Here is a 27,549-nt window from a genome sequence, read left to right on the forward strand (position 1 = left end):
GGTCGTAAGACGTTTGGGGGGGAAAAAACATTTTTTTGTCGTAATAGTAATCGAAAAAAAAAAGAAGAGAATTTAAGGGTGAAGCAGTGTTCCAAATTTGGAAAAGGCGTCCTATCTGTGGCACCACGTGGTGCAGGAATTCTCGCAATGCAGTTGACCGAAGGGTTAGGGGGTCACAAGTCAAAATTGTTCTCCCATTAGAAAGGCGTTCGCCGGTTGAGTTAGCCGGTTTCGCAGAAGGCCGGACAGTCCGAAGCCTGATCGTTCAACAGACTGAACGTGTGAAACATTTGCGACCTCTGAGCAACTGATGACAGAATGTAATTATCCTCAATTCTGTTTCTTTGTATCATGACCAAAAAAAAATTAAACTTCCACGGCATGTCACAAGTTTGAAGAATCGCTTTCTCTAATATTTTAGTTTGCATCAAAATGTAATTACCTACGCCACCAAAGGTGAACAGAGGTTATGTTTTCATCCCTGTTTGTTTGTCTGTGAGCAGGATATCTCAAAAAGTTGTGGACGGATTCGAATGAAACCTGGTGGTCAGGTTTGTGTGTGTGTGACAAACGAATTGATTCGATTTTGGGAATCCGGATCTGGATACGATTATTTTTTTAAAGGGATTTTTTTCATTGTTGAGAGATGGAGCCAAAAACGATGCATCGCATGATATTGTTACGTTTGAGGGGGGGGGGTATGCATTCAAAGGGTAATTAGGATGTTTAATTAGGTATGCCATGCTGTTCGAGTGTACCAGGATCTCGATGTAATAAGTAGCAATTCAGTGGTGATAAGTTGTCTAGTAAATGTCCATTTCTTCAAGGGGGAAATGATAATTGTCACGTAATTAGATAGGGATACAGGATAGGGTAAGTGTGTCTGCGTAAACCCCTTTTAGTATTCTCTGGAGGCTTGCCGTGACGTCACAGGACAGTGCTGCGGATGGCTCCGCCCCGTGATCACGATTGGCGGAAGGCGACGGCGCAGGGCCAATAAAACGGCTCGATTGGAAGTGACGAGGACGGGAGGATAAAATGGCTCTGTTCGGGGAAAAGGTGAAGAGGAAGAAGATCGGTACAGAAAAACCGTTCTGGTGGAGGTTGTTGTGCTGGGAGCGTGCTGTGTTGTTGCGCTGATTCGATCCTGTTTTCATCGTGTCTCGAGGCCCTGCTGTGCTTCGTGCCTCAGCTCGGTTGGCTCTGGGGTTCTGCTGGCTCGGAGTACGGGGTCGAACGGCGGGCGGACCTGCCTCCCTCTCCTGCTCGCAACTTGGCGCCAGAACTGGTTCCCTGGCGGCTGTGAGCGGACTTGGGCCGACACCAGGAGGTCGACAGTACCACGGTGTCTCCTGCCCCTGACGAGCGCAACGCCAGCTCGTCCGGCGCCAATCCAGGGACTGTTGCGTCACCACCACGGGCCAGCCTGACCACCAGGACCAGCTAGTGTGTGTGTGTGTGTGTGTGTGTGTGTGTGTGTGTGTGTGTGTGTGTGTGTGTGTGTGTGTGTGTGTGTGTGTGTGTGTGTGTGTGTGTGTGTGTGTGTGTGTGTGTGCCTGGCGCCTTAGAGGGTTTGAGATTTGTATATTCATTGGAATTGTCTGTGTTTTCCCCACGCCCGAACCCACACTACCATCCCGTCGAATCACCCCGGATCCCTCCTCTTGCCGAGTCTTATTATTTCTGGTTAGAGAAATAAACATCATTAACTCAGTGAAAAGCGACTCGTGCCACCTTCCTCGTCCCATTTGCGGTAGAGCGATTAAAACCGCCATCTTTGGGTTATAAATAAATAAACCGCCTCCATCGTTTCGACTCATTCTACGTTGGCGGGACTGTTCAAGTCCCGTGGACGTCACCTATGGGTAGGTAGGTGACGAGCACAATCCGATTTAGATTTTGGTGCGTGATGAGGATGAATGGTCCGGATGCAGATCCCAGCCTATCATCGGGATACAAGACGTAAATTGTTCAGCCTGGTGGCGGAGGTACGCGTTCTCCCTGGTGTTGTTCTCGTATCTCTCTCTCTATTTTCATGCAATTTATTTGTCAAAGTTTCCTTAGTGTATACCTTGAAACGATTCATATCTGGAAACTCTGTGCTTATTTGAGAACAATATTGTTATCCGTTGGTCTTCTGTACGTTCAGCAATTACCAGTGTCTTGTATCACAGCTGAGCTGGTGTTTGTTCTATGGCTGCAGACCTTTAGGTCAATACCCGCTTTTCCATTGGCATTGACCCTTCTCAAATTGAGAACCGATTATTCCAAATGGATCTGACCTCAGGTCCAGTAGTTGCACACGTGTCATTGCACTGTCTGTAGAGATGAATGGACATATATCACTTAGGGGACTTGGATCAGGGGTCCCAATATATTTAGCCTTGTGCTCAGATTGTAACACCAAATAGGCTAAATCGATCTCTCGATATATTTGAACAACACCAACAATAACATCAACTTGAACATTCATTCATAATAATACAAAGTCGTGTTAAGTTGACATGGAGGATCTAGGTTTCACAGCTTGGAATTTTATGGAGCTGCTTTAGCAGTTACAGACTGAGGACAAGTGTTAATGCGGCTAAGTGGTCAAGCTTGAAATGAACCCTTGCAGGGAATCTGGTATTTGGTCAGGACTCTCCCCACCCAGGATTTTTAATCTGCTGGTGACTGCCATCTCATGGTCTCCTCCCATTTCTACCTCTAAGATCTGCTACACCTGTTCAGACCCTTCACTCATAATGGTTCTTCTTGTGCTGTGATGCATCCTTATGTTGTTAGTCCTACTTATTTTCCCTTTGTCCCATATTGTCTGTCATAATTTGTCCCCTGTCACTTTCTTCTATGAGCCTCGATACCTGTTTTGTAAAGGTGGAACTACACTGTGCTTCGGTGCAGAGTACCACCCCTTTTCCACCGATATTTTATCAACCATGTGTTGTTGTACATGTGATCAGTGGCCAATCGTCCAACACCGATTGGGACTCGCTTATCGAATGCCAACCATTGATTTCCTCCACATGGTGCATTGGTCTTTACCATCCATTCCAGACCTTTTAAGCAGGTGCTCTTCAGCACCCGTTGATTGTTTGTGAAATGGTACGTAATGTGCTAAGGGATATGTGTCATTCCTGATGTTTCTGCTACTTTCGGTACGATCTCCCCTGGCAATATTGCACCAAGATCGTGGTTTGTGTTATCCATTTTGTGGTAAGCTTCAGACAGGCGGATTAGTGGTTCGTTCGCTATCCAAACAATCAAAATGGCTTGAATGACAACATAGCTAATGTCAGTAAGTGACTCCGCTTCAGTGACGGCAGCTGAATATGAAGCTGTTGTGCTCTCGGGTTACCAAATAATCAAACAAATGTGGAATTGGGAGGTAGTTTTAGTTGTAACTTAAAAGTAGAGCATTGTCAAAGTTTTGGTTCTTGGCGAAACTGGTTGCTATATGCAAAGAATTCTATTACAAAACTAGATGGTATTCTTGAATACTTACCCTGCACAGTCTTAAGAAAGACTTGGTGCGAGAAGAGGCGCGAAGAGAGGGTGCGGGGGTGAGGCGGGATAACTAACCCCAGGGCCCGGACCTAATTATGAAGCCTATAATTATTCCTTCAATTCTTTGTTTCATATATTGATTGTGATGATAAAACACTGGGGGGGACGGGACTTTATTTTGTATCTCCGTCCAAACTACTCAAAGTGATTCCCTGGCATGCTATTGCCATGGACAGTGACATCCTCCCTCATAAAATAAACGACTTTGGGTACAATTTATACAACCACAATTGTGGTAATGAGATAAATGACCACAGGAGTGTTGGCCACACCCAATCCAGATGAAGTGTGTTAGAGGAATCTTCATGTACGAGTATGTGAATAACACCCCAATTTCCATTAAACACGGCATGTTCTGACGACGAAAATATGGGAAAAAAATATGGAAACTTCGATACCGTACCATTGAGTTCTCTCATCCCCTCTTCCTGTCCAGGCTGGAGTTCCTAAAGGCAGCGTTCTGGGCCCTGCTCTTTTTCTGGTTTTCATCAATGATCTCTCTGACTCTCTGGAAAATCCTCTTTCTCTCTTTGCTGATGACTCCACTCTCTGCTGTACCATCTGTCATCCCTCAGATTTGCAAGCATCAGCAGCTTCTTCGCTCACTGCAGATCTAGATAAAGTCACAAACTGGTCCAGCACATGGAACATGTCTTTCAATCCTGACAAATCTCACACTCACACTATCTCTCTCCGAAAGGACCGTTTGGAACCCCCCCCCCCATCACCATCTACTTTCTCATCACCAATCCTCTGGAAGAAGTCCTTTCATTCAAGCTTCTGGGTCTCACTATCTGCCATGATCTTTCCAGGGAAAGCCACATTTCCAACCTGGCCTCCAAAGCCAGTCGCCGACTGGGACTCCTCTGTCGTGCAAAGTCCTTCCTCGGTCCACCTGAGCTCCTGACCACATTCAAAGCTTTCGTCCGCAGCCTGATGGAGTACTACTCTCCCCTCTGGGCTGGTGCTCCTGCCTCTCACCTTTCTCGGCTTCAGGCTGTGGAAACCAAGGCATTTCGGATCAATAGTATCTCCCGCGATGAGGCTGAGTCTTTGGGCCTCTCACTCTCTCACCTCAGGCAGGTCAGTGGCCTTTCTGTCTTCTACCGTCTTCTGTCCGGTCTCGCTCCCCCTGCTGTGTCTGCGATATGTCCCCACCACATTTCCGCAGGGCGCTCAAGGTCCGCCAGCAACCCCATTCCGGTAAAACTACCAAAATCACGAATCACTGATCACCTTCACTCTTTCATTCCTCTTTTTTTTCCCGCCTTTGGAATAAACTCCCACACTCTCTTCAATCCCATTCTTCCCTCCAGGTTTTCAAAACATCTGTTCACTACCGCCTCTTATCTTCCCCCATCCAAATGCTCGATATTTTCTACCCCCGTTAATCCACCCTAAACCCACCTCCTTCACATTCCCTGCTTTCCTTCCTGAAAGTCCCTGTAATGTCCATCTTGTTTACCCTGTGTACCCTGCTCCATCCATCTCCCTTCCACAGATCTCCTCATGTCTCTGTTCCCCACTGTTTTGTCCTTTCCTCTCCTGCCCCTCTTGTCTCCTGCCCCCCCCCCTTGTGTGTTGTTTGTGTTAGCTCTCATATGAGCCTCGACACTGTGTACAAAAAAAAGGAAATACAGGTTGTTAAAAAACACTAAATTGAAAGGGGCTGGATGAAGGGGGCCTTCTGCTTAGTATTGCCCCGGGGCCGATTCTGGCTCTCTCTCAGTGGCCCTGGGTGCGAGCCAACTCTTCTGGTGGCAATTTTGTATTTGCAACTATGTACACTTCTGAGGTAAATGTATGGAAATTATACTTTACAAATTTTCGATGTACGCTCGATATGTATGTGTTCTTTAAAATGGTCATGTAACATGTGGAAAGTTTCAATTTCCTCCGTTGAACGGTTTTCTATGTATGCTCTTAACGAAATGCAAACGCGTATGGACGTACGTGACCGATTACTTCACCCCGCCTTTCGCTTCACGTGCGTGGGGTAACAAGAAAGAGCAATCTGAGATTGCAGACCCTCGTCAGGACTTTTGTGTGGCAAATAAATGGAAGGATGTACTACATGAAAGGTCATTGATTGCAAATGGAAGATATAAATGGTCTGATTGTAAATGTGTAAAGGTCAAAGTTCTGAAAAGTTGTGAAGGTTTGAAAAGGTCGAAATGGTCTAAAGTTTCCAAAGGGTCTTAAAAGATCGAAGGGGGTCAAAATGGTTGGACTTGTCTGAGGGGGACTAAAGGGTCTTAAAATGTCTAAAAAGGGTCTAAATGTCAAATGGGTCAACAGGGTATTAAAAGGTCTGAAATGTGTGAAGGTCGAAAGGGTCTATGGGGTCTGAAAGCGTTTTAAGGGTCTCTTGACTCTAAAGGTCTCGTTTGTTTTAGGGGATATAGAGCATCGTCAGAATCTTGAGGGTCAAAAAGGTTTTAGGGATCTTCAGGGTCTTAAAGGGTGTTCGGGTTCGAGAGGGTCTTAGAGTTTGAAGGGTTCTTTGGGGTTTTAAAGGGTGTTGAAGGGTGTTCGGGTTCTAAAGTCTCTAAAGGATTATTTCGGGGTTTTGAATGGTTTTAGGGGTGTTAAGAGTTTTGGGGATCTTAGGGTCTTCATAGTATTTATGTTGTAAAAGTTCTAAATGATGTTTGGGGTCTTAAAGGATATTGGGGTTCTAAAGGGTCTGATGTAATTAATACACATACCATCTGTGTGGACAAACGAACAAAACCTCCGCCTGGATCCGGATTCGGATCTTTACCAAAATTCAATCAATTCGTCCTTGTCACACACCCTTCCTGTCCACCAAGTTTCGTCCGAATCCATTCATAATTTTTGAAATATCGTGCGATATATCGTTTTTGGCCCAATCTCTCAATGGGAAAGAATCACTTGAAAAATTCCAGTTGGCGGGTCCAGATCTTCACCAAAATCTAATCACTTCGTCCTTGTCATACACCGAACCTGCCCACCAAATTTCATCCGAATCCGTCCAAAACATTTTGAGATATCCTGTACACAAACAAACCCAGGCTAGACAGCTTTCGAGGTACACTCACCTCTAAAGCTGTCTAACCTGGATTTCAATCCTGACCCAGATATATACTGTCATCCCGGTGTTTCACAGGCAGGGTGATTCATCAATGTATGTGCCGTCCCTCTGATGAATGCTAAACTGGGCATCCCGTCTGCCAGCATTAGTTTGAGGATGATAAAGATCCCGTGGTGTCTTTTGTGAAGAATAGGCGAGTTATCGCCGGCACCCTTCACAAATTCCTGCCCGAACCTTAGTCGAACATCATGCTTGGTCAACCGATTCGTTAAAGATTTGGGCTAGTTTCCCCCGGCCAACCCCATGAAAATGTGGGACTAACTGTGGCCTTTAAAGAAGAAGAAGAAGAAGAAGAAGAAGAAGAATCAAGGTCCGATATGTCTCGTATGTTTGAGAACAATTGTATATCTTTGATAGGAAAGCCGAGAGGTGTGCGCACTCACCTTCAAGCTTCCTGGTCTGGTTGGAATCCTGACCTGACTATAGACTCTCGTCCTGGTGTTCCCCGGCAGGGTGAATCATCGGTGTGTGTTCCATCCCTCAGGTGGACGTTAAGCCAGAGGACCCATCTGCTAGCTCTACTTGTTGGACGTATAGAGCCCACAGTGTCCTTCGAAAAGAGTTGGCGAGTTATCTTCCTGCCATATTACGAATTCCTGCCATAGTTGAACGTTGGGCCTGGACAGCCAGTTCCAGAAAGATGGGCAAGAATCGTTCCCTCAGGCTGACCCCACGAGTTGTGAACAATTGGACCCATTAAAAGATGACGATAATACAACATTAACACAGCTCAACAATCTTTTCACTGCGGTTGATGTGCGCAACCTTTCGGTATTTGGGGCAAACCAAAAAATGCAATTTGTTCATCCAACTACCTTCATCAGGCTTACAGATTAGTCATCCTCACTTATCAGGCTTATAAATTGTGTGCGTGCGTGCGTGTATGTCTGTCCATTCGTCCGTCCGTGTCCAAAAGTTAGATTATATGGCAAAAGTTTAAAGTTGGATGAGTTGGATTTGGGCTACAAATGAAATGTAGCACGATATCTCAAAAAGTTGTGCACGGATTCGGACAAAAGATGGTAGACAGGTTAGGTGTGTGACGAGGACGAATTGATTCGATTTTGGTGAAGATCCGGATCTGGATACGAGAGTTTAATTTTTTTTTACAAGTGATTCTTCATCATTGAGAAGCCTGCTGTTGGCTCAGTGGTTAGGGTGGCGGCTAGAGATCCTGGGGTCCTGGGTTCAAGCCCCGTCGGCCGCTGAATTAATACACCAGGGAGTTGACTCAACCTGTCATCCTTCCGAGGTCGGCGAAATGAGTACCAGTTCCAGTGTGTGTACTGGTAGAGGTGCACTGCATCAGCGACACAGTCACGCTTCAAGAAATGATGGCTACCCTGGCAGCTAAGCTGCCATACAACCACCACCATCATTGAGAAATTGGGCCAAAATGATATATAGCACGATATCTGAAAACAGTTGTGGATGGATTGTAACAAAACTTGGTGGATGATGTGGTTTAGATGAGAACGAGCCAATTATATTTTGGTTCAGCTCATCAGATCTGCCCAATGAGTGGGATCCAAAATGTAAACTGTTCAGCCTGACGGAGGTATGTGCACGTGCCTTTGCCATGGCCGATGCATTTTCCCACGGCTGGGAGGAGCCGTTCGTCTGCTTTGCTCTACAATCACAGGCACACTTCCGTGAGTGTGCAGTTTCCCACTCCCCGTCAACTTCGTGCCTGGTCTCCCTCTCTTATCACCTCTGTTTTTATGGTGGTCGTTTTAACTACATGTCATGTCATGTCCGGTCGAAAGTGCTCGAGTATTGACACTTACTACCGTGACAGTGAAGACTGAAGTTTAGATTTTCCTCGAGCAATGGTTTTATTCTTTATTATTTTTACCCTTGTGGAAATATCTCCAGCTATGAAATGGAGCAAGGCAATAAAGAATAACAAATGTTAACTGCCTCAAACTTGCTTTGCTTTGGCTTTGAGCTTGAGTAGCTTCAGTTTTTTGTTTTTTCTTTTCTTCTGTGCGTGGTGTCCTTACGCGCCCACACTCCTCCTCAATCCTTATTTCCCTCGATGTCCTAACTATCCTGCAAGTAACAAAATGTCCTTGATGTGTTGCTGCAAGGCAGCATATACAAGTGGGTAATGAATGGTTACCTCGACACTAAGATACACATTCTTTGGCATGATTTGATGTTTAGATGGGCTGAGAATCGAGAGGTTACATGTGCACTCGTAGGTGTGTCGGTAGGACGGACTTGGCTACCCATGTTTATGGGATTAGCGTTGAGGGTGCTGCAGTTGTGTTCCCGTTTTGCCAATTCTGCGGTCCATTTTGCGATGGAGAGGTGGACGAGACTTCTAATGAAGGGGTGATGCTCGGCACATACAAGGTTCGGCTAACAATAGTACTTGGGATTCCTCGGTTCATCCACAAAGCACCGAGTTTCTAACCACATCTGAGATTGTGCTGCATTTAGGGAAGATGGTGGGCTGTTTTATTCAGATCTGGCATGATGCCTGCTCCCCCCCCCACACAATCACCCCTCCCTTTCGTTCCCCGAATCTATGAGCTGAACCTCTAAATCTGACCTTTTTGAACGGCGAGGACGGAGTGTGACAAAATGCATCGGCTGTACAATGCATGTCCTTTTATCGCAGATATGCCTGCAAAGGGGGGAGTTGTTAATTTTTTCTGAATAGCTTCATTATCTGTTTATCTGTCCGAAAGACAAAGATGTGTTTGACTCCATTTGAGAGTGACTGAATTTCCCAAACTTGTCCACGAGTTCATCCGATTCATTAAAGGCTTCCTTCTGATGGTGCCGATGTGTCCAGATTTTAAACCACAACTGTCGATTTTCGGTCCATTTTTGAGCAACATGGCAGGGATTGTACTTGCATGAAAAGATGCACTTCCTCTGTTACTGTGATGAACTCGTAAAGGCTGTCTGCGCGACATTCCTCTGTCACTTTTATTTTTGTTGCATTCCGTTCGGGCCTTTGTTCGGCCATCTCCACATCGCTCGAGGCATATTTTGTTGAATGTTAATTTGTTTATCCTCTTGTTTTTGTAGGAAATTCCATAATCAGGTGCATGTGTCTGCCGCAGGTCTCTCACTGGTATCTGGGCAGTGGGCACCCTGAAGCACAGCTCGGTCCTCTTATGGATGTGTGTGCACTACGTACACTGCTTTGCTGCGGTCACTTTTCAATTAATTGCTACTCAGTAACCAATCTATTGTTACCTCTGCCGCTGAAGGTGGATGGAGGTTATGTTTTCACCTCTCTGTCTGTCTGTCTGTCTGTGAGCACTATATCTCAAAAAGTTCTGGACGGATTTGCACGTAACTTGGTGGACAGATTGGGTGTGTGACAAGGATGAAATGATTCGATTATGGTGAAGATGCAGATCTGGATACGAGAATTCTAAAAGTTGTGGATGGGTTGTAACAAAACGAAGTGGACGAGTTGGTTAGGTGACAATAACAAACAAGCCAATTAGATTTTGGTTCAGATCTGGATCCAGCCTATCGGTGGGATACAAAGCGTGAACTGTTCAGACTGTCGGAGGTATATGCTCTACCGAGTGCCTTTCTCGTTCACTTTTCTTTTTGATGCTCTTTGTTTGGAGGTAACCTTTTTAAGGCTCAATATACTCTTCTTTCGATCCTCCATGAGCCTCGGCATTGTATAAGAATGGGATTTTTAATTCGCATACAGTACTTTGACACTCTGTGTCGAGGAAGGAGGGCACTTGATAGCTTTGAGAGTGCAATGACCTGATCCTGAAGAAGTATGAATTTAACTATTGCACGGCCCAAAATATTACACTTGCAGAAAAGAAATGGGGACTTGATGTCATAGATCCAGTGTGTGCAGATGAGATGGCCAGCTTAACGCTCTCTACCTAGGGCAGCAAACTTGTAAAAATGCGGCAGGGTCTTCATTTGTCAACCATCGAGGCTGGAATCGGCAACTGTGAGATGTCACATCTCATTATTGAGTGACCATAGTTCATTGATGGTGAACATGAAGTCCAGTTGACAGGCATCTGTATTCTGTGGTTCAAATGAACCGCATAGAGAACCGAGCTGCTTGCTGTGGATGCAAAAAGCCATTTGGTGAATTAACCCCTTTGTTCAGGTTGTGTTGAATTGTTTTAAGGGTTTTCAAGCCATTCACTTGCAGTCAGGCCTCTCTTTGCCTGGCCCTTTTGTTCTGGACCGTGTCACTCTTTCCTGCCGTGACGCACGTTGGCAAAGTTTGTTTTCCCCATTGTTGTCGTCTTCTGCTTCCCTTCGATGAATTTTTTTTTTCTTCTTTCATTCCACAGAGCCAAAAGGGGCACAGAGTTGGGTTTTGTATCCGTTTGATTATACATCTATCTATCCTTCGTCCATGCACAAGTTAGCATAGCTTTCAAAACGCGGTCGCATTGGAACTCATAACCCGAGAGTCCTTTTTCTTGGGGATCAAAACTCTTCTTGGTTCAGAATCATAAATATGATGATTTGTCCTTTTTGAAATCTTATTTTATTTCACGATTTTAATTTTGTTCGGGGATCTTGAATGGTGCTGCCTTTTTCGTAGCGCCCTTCCCTAAACTCCTCTGAGGGCATCAGTTGTCAAGCGCAATGTTTGGGCCAGATTATGAGCATTGGAGACCAGACCACACCAGGCAGGGCAGGTGATTATGAGCCTTTTGGGTTTTTACTAATGATCCGATGGTAACATGGTCATTCTCCTGAGATTAGCTTGGGTTCTTGGAACTTAGAATTTAAAATCTTGTGCACCGCTGCCTTAGCCAGATTAGAAGCTTTTATATCTGTTAACTGCTGCCGATTCCCTATCCGAAAGAGGTAACAATGAGAGACCCCGGCAGCTGTCTCCCCCCTCAACCTTTTTATGAATCCCCCCTCCCCTTACGGGCTTCCAGCTGCTATCCATTGTTCCTGGGTGCTTTGGGCTTCAGGTCTCCATAGCCCATATTCCTGAACAGTGTTCAAGGCAGTGGGATTCTGTTTCAACCCTCAAAATTCCATTGCCTGTTTAACAACAATACTTGTTTTTTGATGACATCATCATTGCAGTGATTGCTTTAATTTAAAAGGACATAGTTGATATTATGGATTTAGAATTTAGACCAGTTTGGAGATAAACGATTATTCTCTCAATGCGATGAAGTTCCCCAGCATTACACCATGACTGTGATATCATGGGATGGCCTCCTGAAGGTTTCTGTGCTGTCACTTATCAGTTGGCTCGGATGAGGTGTTGAAGGATGAAAATGGAACACTCGTAATATTGAAAATTAATTGTAATCATGGTCGATTGTGTTTTTTTTTTATTTTAAACGAGGTACTTAGGTGACTTTATAAGGCAGGTATCACATGATAAGTGGCTTTGGAACCAAACCAGCCTGCTCTTTTTGGCTATTGTGTGAGAATGCCTTAAGAGCTATGCTTGGGGAGTTATGGAGTTAGGCAGACATGAACAAATGCCAAACTGCTGACGTTGGTGCCGGGAGCTCTGCCTTTATGGCTCTATCCAGTAAGCTGGGTGGGGGAGTAGGTGGGGAGGAGATGGAGAGAAGCAGATGCACATAGTGAAGAGCAAGGAAAGGTTGATGGCAGAAAAAGAGAGGAGGCCAAAGGGTGTGCGGTGGATCATTAAGGGGGTGAGACATTGTGTGGACGGTTGACGAGGCATAGTGGAGGGCAGGAGGGATACGAGAAAGGTGGAGAAGAAAGGAAGGGGTGAGGGGGGGTGAGGAGGTGGGTGCTCAGGAAACGGAAACATTACAGGCAAAGCACAGAGTCTGGGAGAGAGAGAAGGATGGAGAGGGACAGTGCTGCATTCCTTCGATGGTAGCTCAACTCGGATTGACGATGAAGGTTTGGGTAAGTGCGGTGCAAACAATGGATGATTGAGCGCTTAAATGTTGTGTTCTTGACTCATATTTGTGAGATGAGAGAGAGAGAGGCGTTTTGAGTCTGGGAAGGCAGCGAATCATTTATTGACCTTCATTTTAACAAATAAGAGAAATCGACCCTTTTGAAAAATGTCCCCTTGCTTTCCTGAATGTCGAAACCTTTATGTGGCGCTAACATTCCTTTTGGATTCAATCACTGCCTCGGGGTTCTCCTCTCTTTTTTTATTATATATATATATATATATATATATATATATATATATATATATATATATATATATATATATATATATATATATATATATATATATATATTACTGCTATGCCATGTCACCACGGCTGTGCAGGAATAATTTCCTTTCGTTGCTTGGACCTCGTTTTGAATTGGATACATCGGCTGTCCTTTAATTTAGCTCGGCTCTTGATGACGTTAAACCAACACCATTTACCATCACGGTTTGTGGTGATATTTTTGCTTTAAAGCACACTGATCTCCAGATTGTGGATTGTGGTTGTGGAGCCATTGGATACTCCATTACCACCCATGATACTGCACGATTGTTTAGAACTTGATGCACTACGTAGATATCTATATGTCTTTGAATGCTTTGTGCTGCACTTGATGAGGACAACTCTGTGTTCAGGGCCACCATTTTCTGGTGAAAAAATGTTTATTTGGCTCAAAATATGAGATCCTCACTTGAAAATACTTTGTACAAGCTGCATATTGTGATGAAAATGATTGCTGAGGGAAATCCAGTTGAGTTGGTCTGGGAGGGATGTTGAAATGTAGATGTTTACAAATATTTTTCTTACCCCCGTCCCCTCCTCAATTCCCCTCCCCAGAATGTGCTGGCTAAAGCCCTGTATGACAATGTGTCGGAGTCACCAGACGAGCTGGAGTTTAGGAAGGGGGACATCGTCACGGTGCTTGAGCAGAACGCCGGTGGTTTGCATGGGTGGTGGCTCTGCTCGCTGCATGGGCGGCAGGGCATTGCCCCTGGAAACCGGCTGCGTCTCCTCGTGGGGCCGCTACCAGGAGGGCCGGGTGGAGGTCCAGGTGGTGGCGGGCCTGATGGGGAAGGTGTTTACCAGGTGCCCCCTTCCTTCGCTCCAGTGCAAGATCTCTATCAGGCACGTCCTGCAAAGCTGAATGAGGAAATGTTTTGCTGTAATTTGAAAACACGAACAAAACCCTTTCTTTTGCATCCTTTGTGTTTGTTGTTTATCTTCCTTTGTTCTCTTTTCTTCCTCACACAAAACCATTACACAGTGTTTCTGGGTGGATGATTGCAAATTTGTACCAATTTGTACCAATTTATACATATCTCTTTATACTTCTCAACTTTCTTCTTTCTGTCTTCCATTCCACCCCAAAAGGTCCCACTTCCTGCAAGTTCACCTCAAGATCTGTACAATGTGCCAACTTCATTTGGATTCTCAAGTGCAGATTTGTACCATGCTCCACCTGCTGCCTGCAAGGATTCCATCATGACTTCCTGGGATCCACCCAAGGTTCGTCTGGCGGACGTCTCATTTGTAATCCACAAAGAATGTCTCATTCCTCCTTGCACACCAATTGTTTTATGAAGGTAGAACCACTCGATTATTGTTAGTCTTACTGAGGTAAACATAGTAATGTATCGTGATCTCCATGGGTAGATAATGTGGAAAAAGTATGCAGCTATTAATAATGTTTTCTTTTGGCTGATACAATTATCCAGAGGTATTGCACTTGCCATTTAAGCTGTTTGTTCTGGGTTTGATTCCCAACCCAATACACACACACACACACACACACACACACACACACACACACACACACACACACACACACACACACACACACACGATACCTTTTGGGAGGAGTAGGCAGTCATATGCCAGTAACCTGGCCAAATTGTAAATTCCTATCTCTGATATATGAAGTCTCTGCATCAGCGGTGCAGCCGCAGACATGCGTTTCAGTAAGGATGTAACCCAGTGGATGAAATTCATGATTGAATCTCGGTCAAATGTGGCAAATGCATAAATCTTTTTCTTTTTGTGGAACATTTGGTTTTTTGGGGGTTTTTTTGACCACTACCACTCCGGCTACCAGATTAATGGGCCAAATTATTCCCCCATCTTGTGTGGTCGTCTGGGGAATGTTTTGGTCCAACCCTTCAACAGAGAATGCTAAGTTACCTGAACAATTTCCCTTAAAGATTGCCTAATACATTGAAAGAATAACATTTTGTTTTTCAGAGCTCAAGCATTCACTTATCTATATTGTTATAAATTTGGAATTCAATTGCACACAACATACAGCTTCCCTTCGTCAGCTATGTCGATAAGTGCATGTTCCCTAGATAGCTCACCTTCCATTGTTTAAATGTTTTGAAATCGATTTAATAGTTAGGGAGCAAACAATGGAGACATCCCTCCCCCTCTTCTGCGAAGAGGAAGAAGAAACCTGCGGTGACGTCAACAACTCTCTCCCACCCGTGGTTGAGCGGGGGGTGGATCACGAGGGCATGAGTCACGCCGGGTGCGGGGGAGGGGGTGCAAAGGATAAAGAGGACATCTTTTCTTTGTTCAAAAAGAGTTCGTGGGAGTCCCGTGGCAGAGTTCGTGAAGAGTCCCGTTCTGAGTCCCGTGTACAGAGTTCGTGTGCTAAGTCCTGTGGGAGGAGTAAGCTTTTTTGCTTCGGAGAGAGCAGTCGTTCAGCCATCGGGTCCTGCTTGGCTTGCTTGGCTTGAGGCCTTCGGAAGCTTTTTGCTTCGGCTGGCTCAGTGAGCTTCGGCTGCTGCTTTGTTTTGGAAGGAACTTGAGCTGGTTGTTCGGCTCGAACTGCGAGTGGAGGCTTCTTCCTTTTCTTCCTCTTCCTCTTAGTTCGTGGAGCTTGTCGTTCTCCATTTTGTTTCCCGGCTTGGTGCGACGCGTCGGCCTCTTCTTGGAGTTGGTTCCTCGGGGAAGCGACGCATTGACAGGAAGGATCGGCGCCTCACCTCACTGGCACGTGTTGAGAAGCGCGGGAGGATTCGCGGGAGCTAGGGAAGGATCACGGCGATTTGGATACAGCTCGCTCTCGCTGGAGCCCGGGTCCGGACAAGTTGAAGACCACACCAGGTGGAAAGGTTCGAGTCAAGCTCTGAGTTTCAGCTCACCTGACCTCCAAGCTGGAGCTCGTGATTAAAGGACTCAGCCACCGTTTCTTCTGTGTGTGTCTGTGCGCGTACGTGGGCCCGTCTAATCAGTAGGAACTGCTGTCAAGTGTAAATGACTGTACATAATAAGTAGACGGTTGTAGTTCTTTTGTCGTGCCTTTGTTGCTTGTATAATTGCATACGTGTTTTGCCTTATTTAATTGCATACGTATTTCATTATAATAAATGTCCTTGTGTGAATGTAAACTTGCTCGTTGCGTTCATTCCCTCATTGACTGAACATTTGGTGTGTTGGGAGTTAGAAAGCCGTTGGTTTGCCGTAATAGGGGGACATTTGGACCGACGGTTCTCGGCGATTACGCCGCTCGGAATCGTGCACGGACAAGCTCGCCTCGGCGGTTTGTTCCGTACAAGATCCGTCGAGGGTGGAATATCCCGGTAGTTGGATCACGTGGGTATTTAGGTACATTGAAGATTGGCAATCGACCCTACCCCACGTGATCTGCCGATTGGCGTATTTCGGTTCTTGTACAAGGACCCGTCGCTCGGAGTTATCCGGGGGGCGATCGGTCGGGCCGACTCGACTTGCGGCTCCGTTCAGAGCGGTCAGTTGGCGGCTGACCCCCGGCCAGTAACAATATATTACTAAAACTCTCATCTTGTGTATGTATGTATGTATGTATGTATGTATGTATGTATGTTCCCGAAATACAGCCAAAACGGTACACGACCGCGCAAATATTTTTTCTTGAAATGATTTATTAAAAAATCTCAAACATTTAGTATAGACAAAGAACGATTTATTTTTAAGCATAAAATAAACATCACCATTTTGATCTAATACTTCCGTGTTCATTAATAAATAAAATTGTGTTCAGAAGATTACACACAATAATTGGTTCACAAGTCAGTAAGTGACCACTATATTCGTTATGGGTGTGTGTCTGTCTGTCTGTCTGTCTGTCCCGAGCATAGCTCCGTGGGTTTTGATCCGATCCTGATAAAATTTGGGTGGGAGGTTTATATCATGATCTAGTTGTGTTTTCCTGAGAATGGGCATGCTGCGCCCATTATGGGCGGAGCCACGCCCAAAAATAGGGGGTAGCCAATTTCAAGTTACATCTTCTAAGAGGGGGTCTGTCAAATCTGCCAGGGGTTTGGTATTTGGTTAGCCCAATGGCACCTGCATAGCCCCACGGAACTCGATTTTTCATTTTCGTCCCAAGGTCACAAGGTCACAAACTTAGAAAATGTCAAAAAAATCAATAAATTGGGCATCGAGCTCCTCGGGTTTTCATCTGTTTCGAATGAAAGTTGGTATGCAAGTAGTGCTCTTCGAGTACTACAACTTTCATCTTTTATGTTTTTCCCGATTCCCGCCAGTTTGCCCGTGGCGTCCCCTCGAAGGTCAAAAAATAAAAAAGGCGAACCGTATTCATTGCTCGTGAACCATCGCCTTCTCCAGACTTGTTTCTTATACTTTCTTTTCTCCGTTTTTTTTTTTCACATTGATGTGCAATATTAAGTTTCGTTCAAATCTGGCAACGAAAAAAAATTATTAAAAAATCTATTCCCGATTCAGTCAAGTACTCTTCGGGAGTATTTGATCAATGCAAATAACCTCAGCGGTATAGTTCGCTGGAGCTATCTTTTTTGAATTTTTTTTTTATCAACCGCTGTCACAACTGGAAGCCAACGGGTTCACGGGTCGTCTAGTAAATTATATTTCTATCAATTCCATAAAAAACATACCTGCAGATGTAGGAGTAATCGATCATTTCATTCCATTCATCCAGTTCTCTCTCTCTCTGTCTCTGTCTCTCTCATTGTACTAAGACCAAAATTCACCTTCAAATGCTCGACCGATTCACACGAATAGCTTACAGAAGACGAGATCGAGATAGCTGGCCTGAGGTCTTGCCTTGGAAAACCTGATTGGAGGGCTACACCAAAAGCAATCTCTCAGCCAAAACTATCACCAGTCACCTGACTGACCAAACAGCAGCATTTTGATCTCGTTAAACATTCCTTTTCTGCGTGAGGATGTCAAATTGACAGTAAGTTTGAATGATCATGCATTTTAAAGATACTTTTGTCAAAAACAACCAAATTATCTTTTATCTTTTGTCTCGATTCACAGTGACGACAGCAGCAACAGTATATGTCTGTCCTTTTATGGTAAAAGAGAGATAATTTGGGATTAAATGATTATTTGGCAACAACAATCCATGACTTAGTACTCCTCGTAACTGATATCTTTCTCGGTATACCATGCGTTTTGATGGAATGGCGGGGAGGTTTGAGGACACGAAACCTGAGAGACGTTCTTTCTACAACAATGAGGGAAAGGCCTTAGTCCATTGGCTGTACAAGGACATCCTTCCTCTTCTCTTCCTGTTTGTGCTGAGATCCTGCATGTTAGTTGATTGTGGCAATTTTGATTAATTATTTACATCAATGACTTCAAACCGCTTTCTGTTGCGATGTGAACATGCTTGACGAGTGTATATGATTTGTGAGTATTCTGCAAGAGTGCCATTAGGACAGTGTAGCATGCAGCTTCAGTCACATTTTTGTTTGAGGCTCATGGAGGATCTTTTACATTAATGGGTGAGATGACCTCAGATGTGGAAGTCAAACCTGTTGCACTGTATGGCAAACACTCAGCAATATTGACTGGGCCTACAGTTTGTAGAAATAAGTTGTGCAATGCATTGCTGACCCCATTATACCCAAGAATCCTGAGATGGAGTTGGTTCATGTTAAAGTGGGTGATAAATTGTGAAGCACGGTTTTTGAAGGACATTGGGATGAGTGGGGAATGGATGAAAGCAAATGTCAGGGTGCCTTGCTAATGCCCAGAGGTTGATGTGTTTTGATGGAATACCTTTGGCTCTCTTCTCACCTCCCCCCACACTCTCTCTCTCTCTCTCTGCCCTCCTATCACCACTTTCCCTCTCCTGCCCCCTCCACACTGCCTCTCCCCAACTCGCCTCTTTCTTCTCGCCTCCCTACCTTGTTTGCTCCACGACGCTGTGCTAAAATACCAGTCTCTCAGGCTGCGAATGAGAGGTGGGGGTGTTTGCACATACAACATCAGTTAAATGGGGAAGGACAGGGATCTGGTGGCTTCAGGGCAGGAGAAGGTTAAGGCAAGGGTTGCAAAGATGAGGTGAGTGGTGTGTGGTCTTGGAAATCTTCTGCCCTGTAACCCCATTTTGTTTGCTCTTATCGTCTGTGACGTTTGAGGTTTTGAAATGCAGCAATTGTCGTTAATTGTCTCCTCTCCTCTTCCATGGAGGGGAGATGTATTGTTTTTTCTATCTGCAACCCAAGGCTTTATGTTTTTGGGTTGTCCGTCCATCAGCTTTTATGACACCATGGTAACTTGTGAACCACTGAAGGGATTTCAACCAAACTTGGCACAAGTGTGTTCTGTAATACAAAGAGGAACTGATTCAATAGTTCAAAGGTCATGCGTCCTTTGAAAATCACTTTGCAGACCATAACTCGAGTCATAAGCCTCAATGTTTCTGTTGTTTCTCCTACTTATCTCCCTTTTCTCTGTCATGTGACCTTTAATTGACATCAAACGTTAGTGGGTTGACATCTAAGCTGGGCGGAGGCATATCCATGGACACAGTTGTGTCAAGTTGTATTTTATAATTCCTGTGTCTTTCCTTCCTCCTTTAAAAATTTTTTTTTAATTTTCTTTTTCTTTTTGATTTTTCTTTCCCCAACAAATTATGATCGCACACCATTCCTTCATTTCTGAACAAATCCTCTTGAAATATTGCAAAGGTGTACCTTTGTCCAATACACCCAGACTTAAAAAAAAATTGATTTAGGTATGGTCCCCACTTTGATTTGAAGATGTTTTCAAACAGCCATGAAAACGATGTGGAGAAACATTGTGGATTTGAGTATTTTTGTGGGTTATACTGTGGTCAAAGGTCAAAAACAGTCAAAAGATTTCGGTTTTGTTTTGCCGTGCCTTTGTATTTCGACCAACCCTGGTGAGAGGACAGGAGAAACGTATTGCAGTTGTTTGATTTGTTTGTTACGTAAGAGTTCGTGTTTTTCCAGCATCCAATGCTTGAGGATGAGTAAAATCTCCTCCTTGACCGTTATGAGTAGAAACCACAAACAAATTGATTTTGGATAATGGATTCCAACATCTCATGAACATAGTGCCATTAAGGCTTGGGCTGCTAGCTTGATCGTGTCACATATTTTACATATACTTTGGTAATATGCTGTTGCTGTCTGATTTCTGATAATATTGTTGTGGCCGTCCCAGTTGCCCTGTTCAAATGTGGCAAATCGCCTCAATGTGGACATCAGGGTCAACCGTTTCGGGGTCCTCCCTGCTGGATTATGTCTAAAAGCCACGATACTGTGCAGATTGGAGTACCGAATTGGTCCAGCGCAACACCAATCCGGTGCCATACGTCTGAATTCCAATTTGGCCTCAGACGCACGACATGGCCTTGTATGAAGTATTAAGAACCATCGACAATTAATCCCTCAACAGGCTTTTCTCAATCACCAATGAGAACCACAACAACCAAAATTCACCTGAGACCAGGTATGTTTAATTATTAAAATGATTGTCAAGGGTTGGGAAACAGAATGAAGGCAAGCAATAACAATGATGATGCAAACCCCTTATCCCACTAATGGACATACGTGCCCATGAAACAACGAACGATTGGGATGCCTTAAATGAGTATGCCTTATGAAGGCCCACATACACACACCACAGGAGATGGACATTAGAGGCTGACGAGACTGAATATCACAGACAGGACGCAGTGAGTACCAAGTAGTGACACTGGCAGGCAATGAACAGTTCCCTGCTGCAGACAGCAGCTGGCAGGCAGGCACAAAAGTGGGCATGACTTGCTGTATGTGGGTGTGACTGGAAGTTGTGCAGCAAAAGGCTCCCTGGAGAAGCCCCGATACAACTCGTGTGCAGGCTCCTGCTGTAAGCTCCTGCAGGCATCTACTCATTGCCACCCCCTGCTGCGTGCGCTCTTATCACCTCTGGCCCCTACCTCATCCCATGACGTCCCGCGCCCTTCCCCTCTTACTCACCATTGGGCCGAAGCCCAGTCTGGCGGCGGGGCGAACCTTTCCCCAACGGCCCTGGTGCTGGAACAGTTGTGATTGTGGAGCCAGCTACTCCTGCCTAAACTACAGGCTGAAGGGCCACCAAAATGCTAAAAAGGACATTTAAGGCAAATTACAGAGCAAAAAAACAATGAATGTAAGGTTCAAAGGTTTGGTGGTTTTGGGACAGACACTGGGATAGGGAGACATGAAATCGACGCATTTCTTATATCACGATTAATTACCTTATGCTTACTTTAGACATTCATTAAGGAAATAACTGCTCTATATTAAGCATTATTAACCCATTATTAAGACCTTATTACCTTTTCCACCAAAGGTGGATGGAGGTTATGTTTTCACCCCTGTCTGTCTGTGAGTCTGTCTGTTGTTTGTTTGTCTATGAGCAGGATATCTCATAAATTTGTGGATGGATTCGGATTAGCTTTGGTGGACAGGTTGGGTGTAGAACAAGGATGAATTGACTAGATATTGATGAAGTTCTGGATCCGATTCCGAATCTGAGAATTTATTAAAATTCCCAAGCGATACTTCATCATTGAGAGATGGGGCCAAAAACGATACGTAGCACAATATTTCAAAAAGTTGTGAACGACTTGTGCCAAGACTAGATGGATAAGTTAGGTGACAAGAACAAGCTGATTAGATTTTGGTTCAAGTCCGGATTCAGATCCAGCCTATCATTGGGATACAAATCATAAACCGTTCAGCCTGGTGGAGGTGTGCGCTACACCGAGTGCCTTTACAGTTTAAGTGATTCTTCACCATTGACAGATGGGGCCAAACACGATAAATAGCATGAAATTTCAAAACGTTGTGGACAAGTTATGAGAAAACTAATTGGATGAGTTTGGCAGGTGACGAGAACAAGCCGATGAGATTTTGGTTCAGGTCCATCCATCCATCCATCCATCGGGACCATACTCTGTGTAGAGCGTTGGCGCTGCCTAAGCAGTCTCCTTGGCTATTGGGCACAATCCTGGACGGGTCGCCACTCCGACACAGGATACCAGCAAGCTCGCACTCATTTTGCCGACCTCAGAAGGATGACAGGCAGAGTCAACCCCACCTGGTATTAATTCAACAGCCGAGTGGGATTTGAACTCAGGATCTTAAGATCCCAAACCCACCACCTAACTATTAAGCCAACACCAGGCATGGATGCAGATCATTGGTATGCAAACCATAAACTGTTCAGCCTGGTAGAGGTATGTTCTCTGCCGAGTGCCGTTCTCATGTTTTTACAGCGGCAAATCCTCCATGAACCAAATGAGTGGACACCACATACAAATTGATTTTGGATTATGGATTCCAACATCTCATCACCATCCCATTAATGGTTGGTTCTGCAAGCTGGGTCATGTTATGTTTGACATATATTGTACCTTGGTAATTTGTTATCTGCTTTCTGATCATATGATAAGATACTGATGTAGAAATTGAAAATGATCCCTTTATTTTATCCTGACCATATTCAATTAGTCACTTCCTTTAACTGAGCAGCTAAGCACACCACTGTTCCAGCTGGGAATGTGATGCACAGATTTTAAAATTGCACATTCAGGCCCTCTGACCCCTTTCCTTACAAACATCACTTCTATTATTCTGGGTTTTTGATCGTTTCATAAGCACACCTTTTTCTGCAGATGTGCAGTTTATAATTCCATGGTAACAACCTGGGAGTTGAAGGCAGCGGAGTGGTAGTGGAGGGAGATGAAGGCCTTCACTTTATTTGTCAACGTTTGTTCTCGGAGCCTTGGCTGACGAGAATGTTAAATATGAAGTTCTCTTAGCCGTCTAAAACTGGCTTCCTTGTGGTGAGATCGACGAGGCCGAGCAATCCACAGGTAAATGCGAATGGCAACTTTGCACAGCTGTGAGCAACTCGAGCACATCGATCTTGTGCCAGGCATTTGGTGTAGTGTCGAGGACGGGATAGGACAGCGTGGGGTCAAACGGGCGGTGTGCATAAAGAGGGAATCGCACACTTGTGTCAAGTTAAGCACTTTCTCATCAAAGAACACAAGGAATGTCTTTTTGTTCCATTATGATCTGTGCTACATTGTTTTAATTTTATCATTGCAAGTGCTGGGTTTTTATGAGACTTGTTTTAATGTCAAAGCAAGTCTTTGTTTTAGTCCATATTTGATCCTCTGACATTTTTATAACTCCCCCCGCCCCCTTTATTTTATTGTTTTTTTCATTGCTACATTCTTTTTGTGAACTTTGTAAACTCTGAAAAGCAAGGTAGGTGTTTGTTGTTGAAGTAAATAATACCATCCTCCTGCAGACACGTCTTTTTTTTTCTCGCTGAACAAATATTGCTTTGACGTTCGGCCACAGGGAACCGGTCCTACATGTGGAATCGCATACGGATCCCACAAAAACCCCGAGGCTGAAGCTTATTCGATTCCACCACCACGTGTAGGCCAGGCCACGGCCGTACCTGGCCACCAGTTGTACGACTTTCCTCCAACTCACACTCTCACCAGTGAGGTAAGTAAGGATACCATCGTGACTCGAGAAACGTGATTGGCTCGTCAAAATCCTGCTAAGTGTGGAATACAAAGGTACATTTGATGCACTTTGCTGATAGCATTGCTACATTGTCTGCCAACTCCTTTGCTAGGTGTATGATGTCCCTCCGATGGCGATGCGAGGTCCAGCTACTCCCAGCTCAGCTGCAGCAGTTACAACCCGTTCTGCCACCGATGACGTTTATAATGTCCTCCCTTGTACTGGGCAAGGAGAATCACATGAGGCAAGTTTTATCTCCCTACTTCCTTCATGTTGTCCTTTTGGGTAATAAATTACCTCTTTGCACCCGAATCCCCCTTCCTTCCTCGTAGTACGTACTCTTTATTCGTCCCCTACCGGTTTCACCAGAAGGGACGATAGGTTTTCTCTCCGTCTGTCTGTCTGTTCGTCCGTCCCACCTGTGGTTTTTCAAACTGTTTTCCCCTTTACCCTTTAACATATTCAACTGAAACTTGGTACATGGCTTTATTATGATGAGTTCCAGAACAAGTTCATGGTTCAAGAAGTTTTGTCCATTTTTCACAGAGTTTTGACCTTTTTAAACTTAGAAACTATCACATTATCCATGGGTCAGTGTTCAGCTGCCCTGACTCCACCTTGCTGCTTTACACCCATTGGCTGGACAGCTGGCCTGACTCGACCCCAATAAAATCATGTGCCACCATTGTATGAAGCAGGCCATAGGCCATAAGCCTTAGGCCTGGGTGTTAGTCCGAGGCCCGGTGCAATTGGGATGATACCAGGTATATGCCGCACGCATGTTTTTACTTCATGTGTGTACATCAGGTTATTTTTAATGTGAAATAGGCAAATCCTAGAAGCAAATGAAACATGATAGGTTAAAAGGTTCTTCTTCATTTTTGGTTCTGCTATCGGCTCGAGCGTGCATTCAAGCAAACTAATTTTTAACCTCCGCCATCGACGATCGGAGGTTACTGTTTTCACCCCTTTCTGTTTGTTACTTTCGAAATCTAAAGATTTCCTAAGTATATTGATGACTTCCGTTTCTGTTTGTTTGTTTGTTTGTAGGCACGATAACTCGAGAACGGAAGAAGCTACCAATGTCAAATTACACCACGTGATTCAGGAGGGTGATGGCAAGTGCTGATTAGATTTTGGTCAAAATCGGTCAAAGGTCAAGGTCACAGTGAGGTCAAACATAATTCCGTAAATTCATGTGGAGAAATGGAGTATTTTTGCTTCGCTCGACGTTACGAGTTCGTTTTAACTTCGATTTTAATTTTGTCTTCGGTTTTTGCGATCGCTGAGGACGCTCAAAACTCGGTTGTAGAAATTCTGGTAAAAATCGGATGTTTTGGAGACGTTTTAAGATTGTACAAAAAATATTTCACTCGACGCGTCACGATTCGTCCCATGATGCAGTGCGCTCGAACAGACGCGTCGTTGAGTTACGTTAAGGTTTAATTGCGTGGAGAAATGGAGATTTTTGCTTTGGTCGACGTTACGATTTTTGATGGTTTGATACAGAATCATCGTAGAAACTTCTGGTTTGCGTCGCTACCTTCTCTCGAGACAACTTGACCTCTGACCTTGTCTAATAAAAGCTGACGATTTCGTAAGTACCAGTCTATGACTGCTTGTTTGTTTGTTTGTTTGTTTGTGATCAGTATTACGGAAAAACTCCTCGACGGATTTCGACGAAACTTGGTGGTGGGGGGGGGGTGAGGTATGATCCAAGGATCATGCCATTAGATTTTGGACTTGGTCCCCCACCCCCAAAAAAATTTGGAGAATTTTTTTTTTTTTTTTTGTATTTCTACATGTTTTAAGTGACTTCCAAACCCCCCCCCCCCCAAAAAAAAATGTTGGAGAAAAGAACTATAACTCAGCACTGTTGACATCATATTTAATGAATAAGATATAAGGTTCACTTGAGTGACCCAGCAGTATTGGCGGCGGAGGTTTTGCACTCTCCTGAGTGCTCCCTCTCCAGTTATCTCTGGTTTGTTTTCCTAGTTGTCTTTATTGGCTTCGAGTCCACAAAAGATATCGGTGAAATGAAAATTGCTTTTCCTTTTATTTTGCTGAATAGACCCAAAGACGGTGGGTTATAGGGATTCTTCTTCATTGGCACGGTAGGGGACATGTATTGAAGAGCAATTTCTGTTCTTGTTCTTTTTGAAAACCTCTGATGTTTCGTTTCTTACAATCATGTTTGAATTTTTAATGACATTCTTGTGGCTTCTTTGTATCTGTTTCTAATACTATTATTATATCCCAAACTTTGGGTTGCTTTACATTCTTATTTCCCTGCTTTTTGAGGGGGGAGGGAGGGGGGTTCACTTGTGTACTCCATGACTGTGCATGTAAAATTAGAATTTTGTGCAGAAACTCAGAATCAGGTGTGTCAAACTTTTGCCAATGAGTAAGTTTTCCATTTTTAGGTCATCTCTACCGAGATGACCTAATAAAGCCGGACCAAATGTCCGTCCGTACGTCCGTCCGTCAATTTTTCTATCCGATCTTGATGAAACTTAGTATGTGGGTAGAGGTCGATGAGTGTTGCACAACGATATAACTTTTGTCCGGGTTCAAGGTCAGGGACGAGGTCACGAGGTCACGTAAGTTTTCAAAACCTATCTCGTCTGCCATTTTACAAGATATTCGGCAACTGTTTATTGATTATGATAGTAAAAAATATTATCTTGTATCTAACCGGACAGATTTTTGAATTTCCTTCCCGTTTGATCGTCACGTGATCTGGAAGATGGCCAAAAACGCTGATGCGATTCGCAAAGAAGGAAGGAAGGAGAAATGAAATATAAATATAAAACACATTTTTAGCCTTTTATATTTATACATTTTCCGCCGAAGGTGCAAAAGTTTCAAAACCCGAAATGTAAACGTCGGCATTTATTTTCAAAATATAATTTCGTGCGCGCGCGCCAAAATGCTGAGTCATCTTTAACCAAACTGCGTAGTCGTCCGGTCATGGCGTCTGAGCAGTGGCCAGCGTGGTTCAAATTGACTGTGGTTTCTGGGGCAAAGGTGGTTGTTAAGAAGTATGTCGGCGGTATAAATTCAAGTGACTGTATTGGTGATTTAATCACGCAACATCTTGACAACGAATATTCTGGCCGAAAGATTGCATCAATTCAGTGCATCAGCAGGGATGATTCGCAGGCTCCTCTCGATCGTGCCGATATCTAACATAATCACCAGCGGACATAGGGCTACAGGCTGTGGGGCAAGGCCACAGATCCCGGATGAGGGGATAAGTGATAAATTATGCGACATGCTTCGGGCTTTCTGATTAATATATCAATGAGTACATTCCATAATTAATGAATTAATAATTAATGAATCTGGCATACAAAATGTTTTTTCATACTTGACATGTTACTTTGTGCAGTGTCACGAAACTTCTGTGGAATTAATAATTAATGAATTTGCTAGCTCTAACGATTTTTCAAACCTCAATATCTCTATAAATACTTGACCAATTTTCATTCTGAAAGTTGCATTATAATCAGTGAAGAATAATCTACAGGATTATCATAATCTCCGAGAGCTAAGCCCATTTTTTCGTTTTTTTTTTTCTACAACCGGAAGTGAAATGTCCCCAGAGTGGACGGACCGGAAAACCACGTATTGCACTTACTGGTGATTCTGATGTGTTAATCCGGGTACTAAATGAACAATACATATTTATTAATTATGTCATTTGTAGTATTATCCTAGTGTATCTCTGTGAACTATTTCAATCTAAACGGTTAGTTTGGACTGTTTCGCGGTTACCTGAACTGAACATTGAGAACTTGTGGTATTATAGAGATGACCGTCACCCCCACGCGGGGGTAATATTTTTCATATTTGTTTATTAAATTGACAATGCGCCCCCCCCCCACCACTGACACCAAGACGCACTTAACTTGGGCTATTCAGCGATAATTCACTGCTAATTATTTCAGGAAAACATTCTTGCAAAAGCTTTGGTTCCCCTTCCCCTCGTTACATTTTTGAGTTCATTTAATTATTACATATATTTTGATGTTTAACACACACACACACACACACACACACACACACACACACACACACACACACACACACACACACACACACACACACACACACACACACACACACACACACACACACACACACACACACACACACACACACACAC

The 27,549-nt window shown here is 44.2% G+C and overlaps 1 protein-coding gene across 3 annotated transcripts in view; it reads left to right on the forward strand.

The window, feature by feature from the left end:
* The window catches only part of BCAR1 (BCAR1 scaffold protein, Cas family member), a 38,392-nt gene that overhangs the window by 4,933 nt on the left and 5,910 nt on the right, over positions 1-27,549 (forward strand). Inside the window, exons 1-5 of one of the 3 annotated variants that reach the window (XM_085856398.1) lie at positions 9,005-9,037; positions 13,426-13,713; positions 13,960-14,094; positions 23,205-23,357; positions 23,491-23,622. In XM_085856398.1, coding sequence (XP_085712524.1) covers positions 9,020-9,037; positions 13,426-13,713; positions 13,960-14,094; positions 23,205-23,357; positions 23,491-23,622 — 726 coding nt within the window. In that variant the 5' untranslated portion in view covers positions 9,005-9,019. Of the gene's footprint in view, positions 1-9,004; positions 9,038-12,220; positions 12,548-13,425; positions 13,714-13,959; positions 14,095-23,204; positions 23,358-23,490; positions 23,623-27,549 lie in introns of those variants that run through there. The other 2 variants (XM_085856399.1, XM_085856400.1) reach the window with 2 other exon arrangements.

The sequence above is a fragment of the Eptatretus burgeri genome, chromosome 15 (genome assembly GCF_056783735.1).
Source record: "Eptatretus burgeri isolate ZD-2024b chromosome 15, Ebu_testis_v1, whole genome shotgun sequence".
Classification (NCBI taxonomy): Eukaryota; Metazoa; Chordata; class Myxini; order Myxiniformes; family Myxinidae; genus Eptatretus; species Eptatretus burgeri.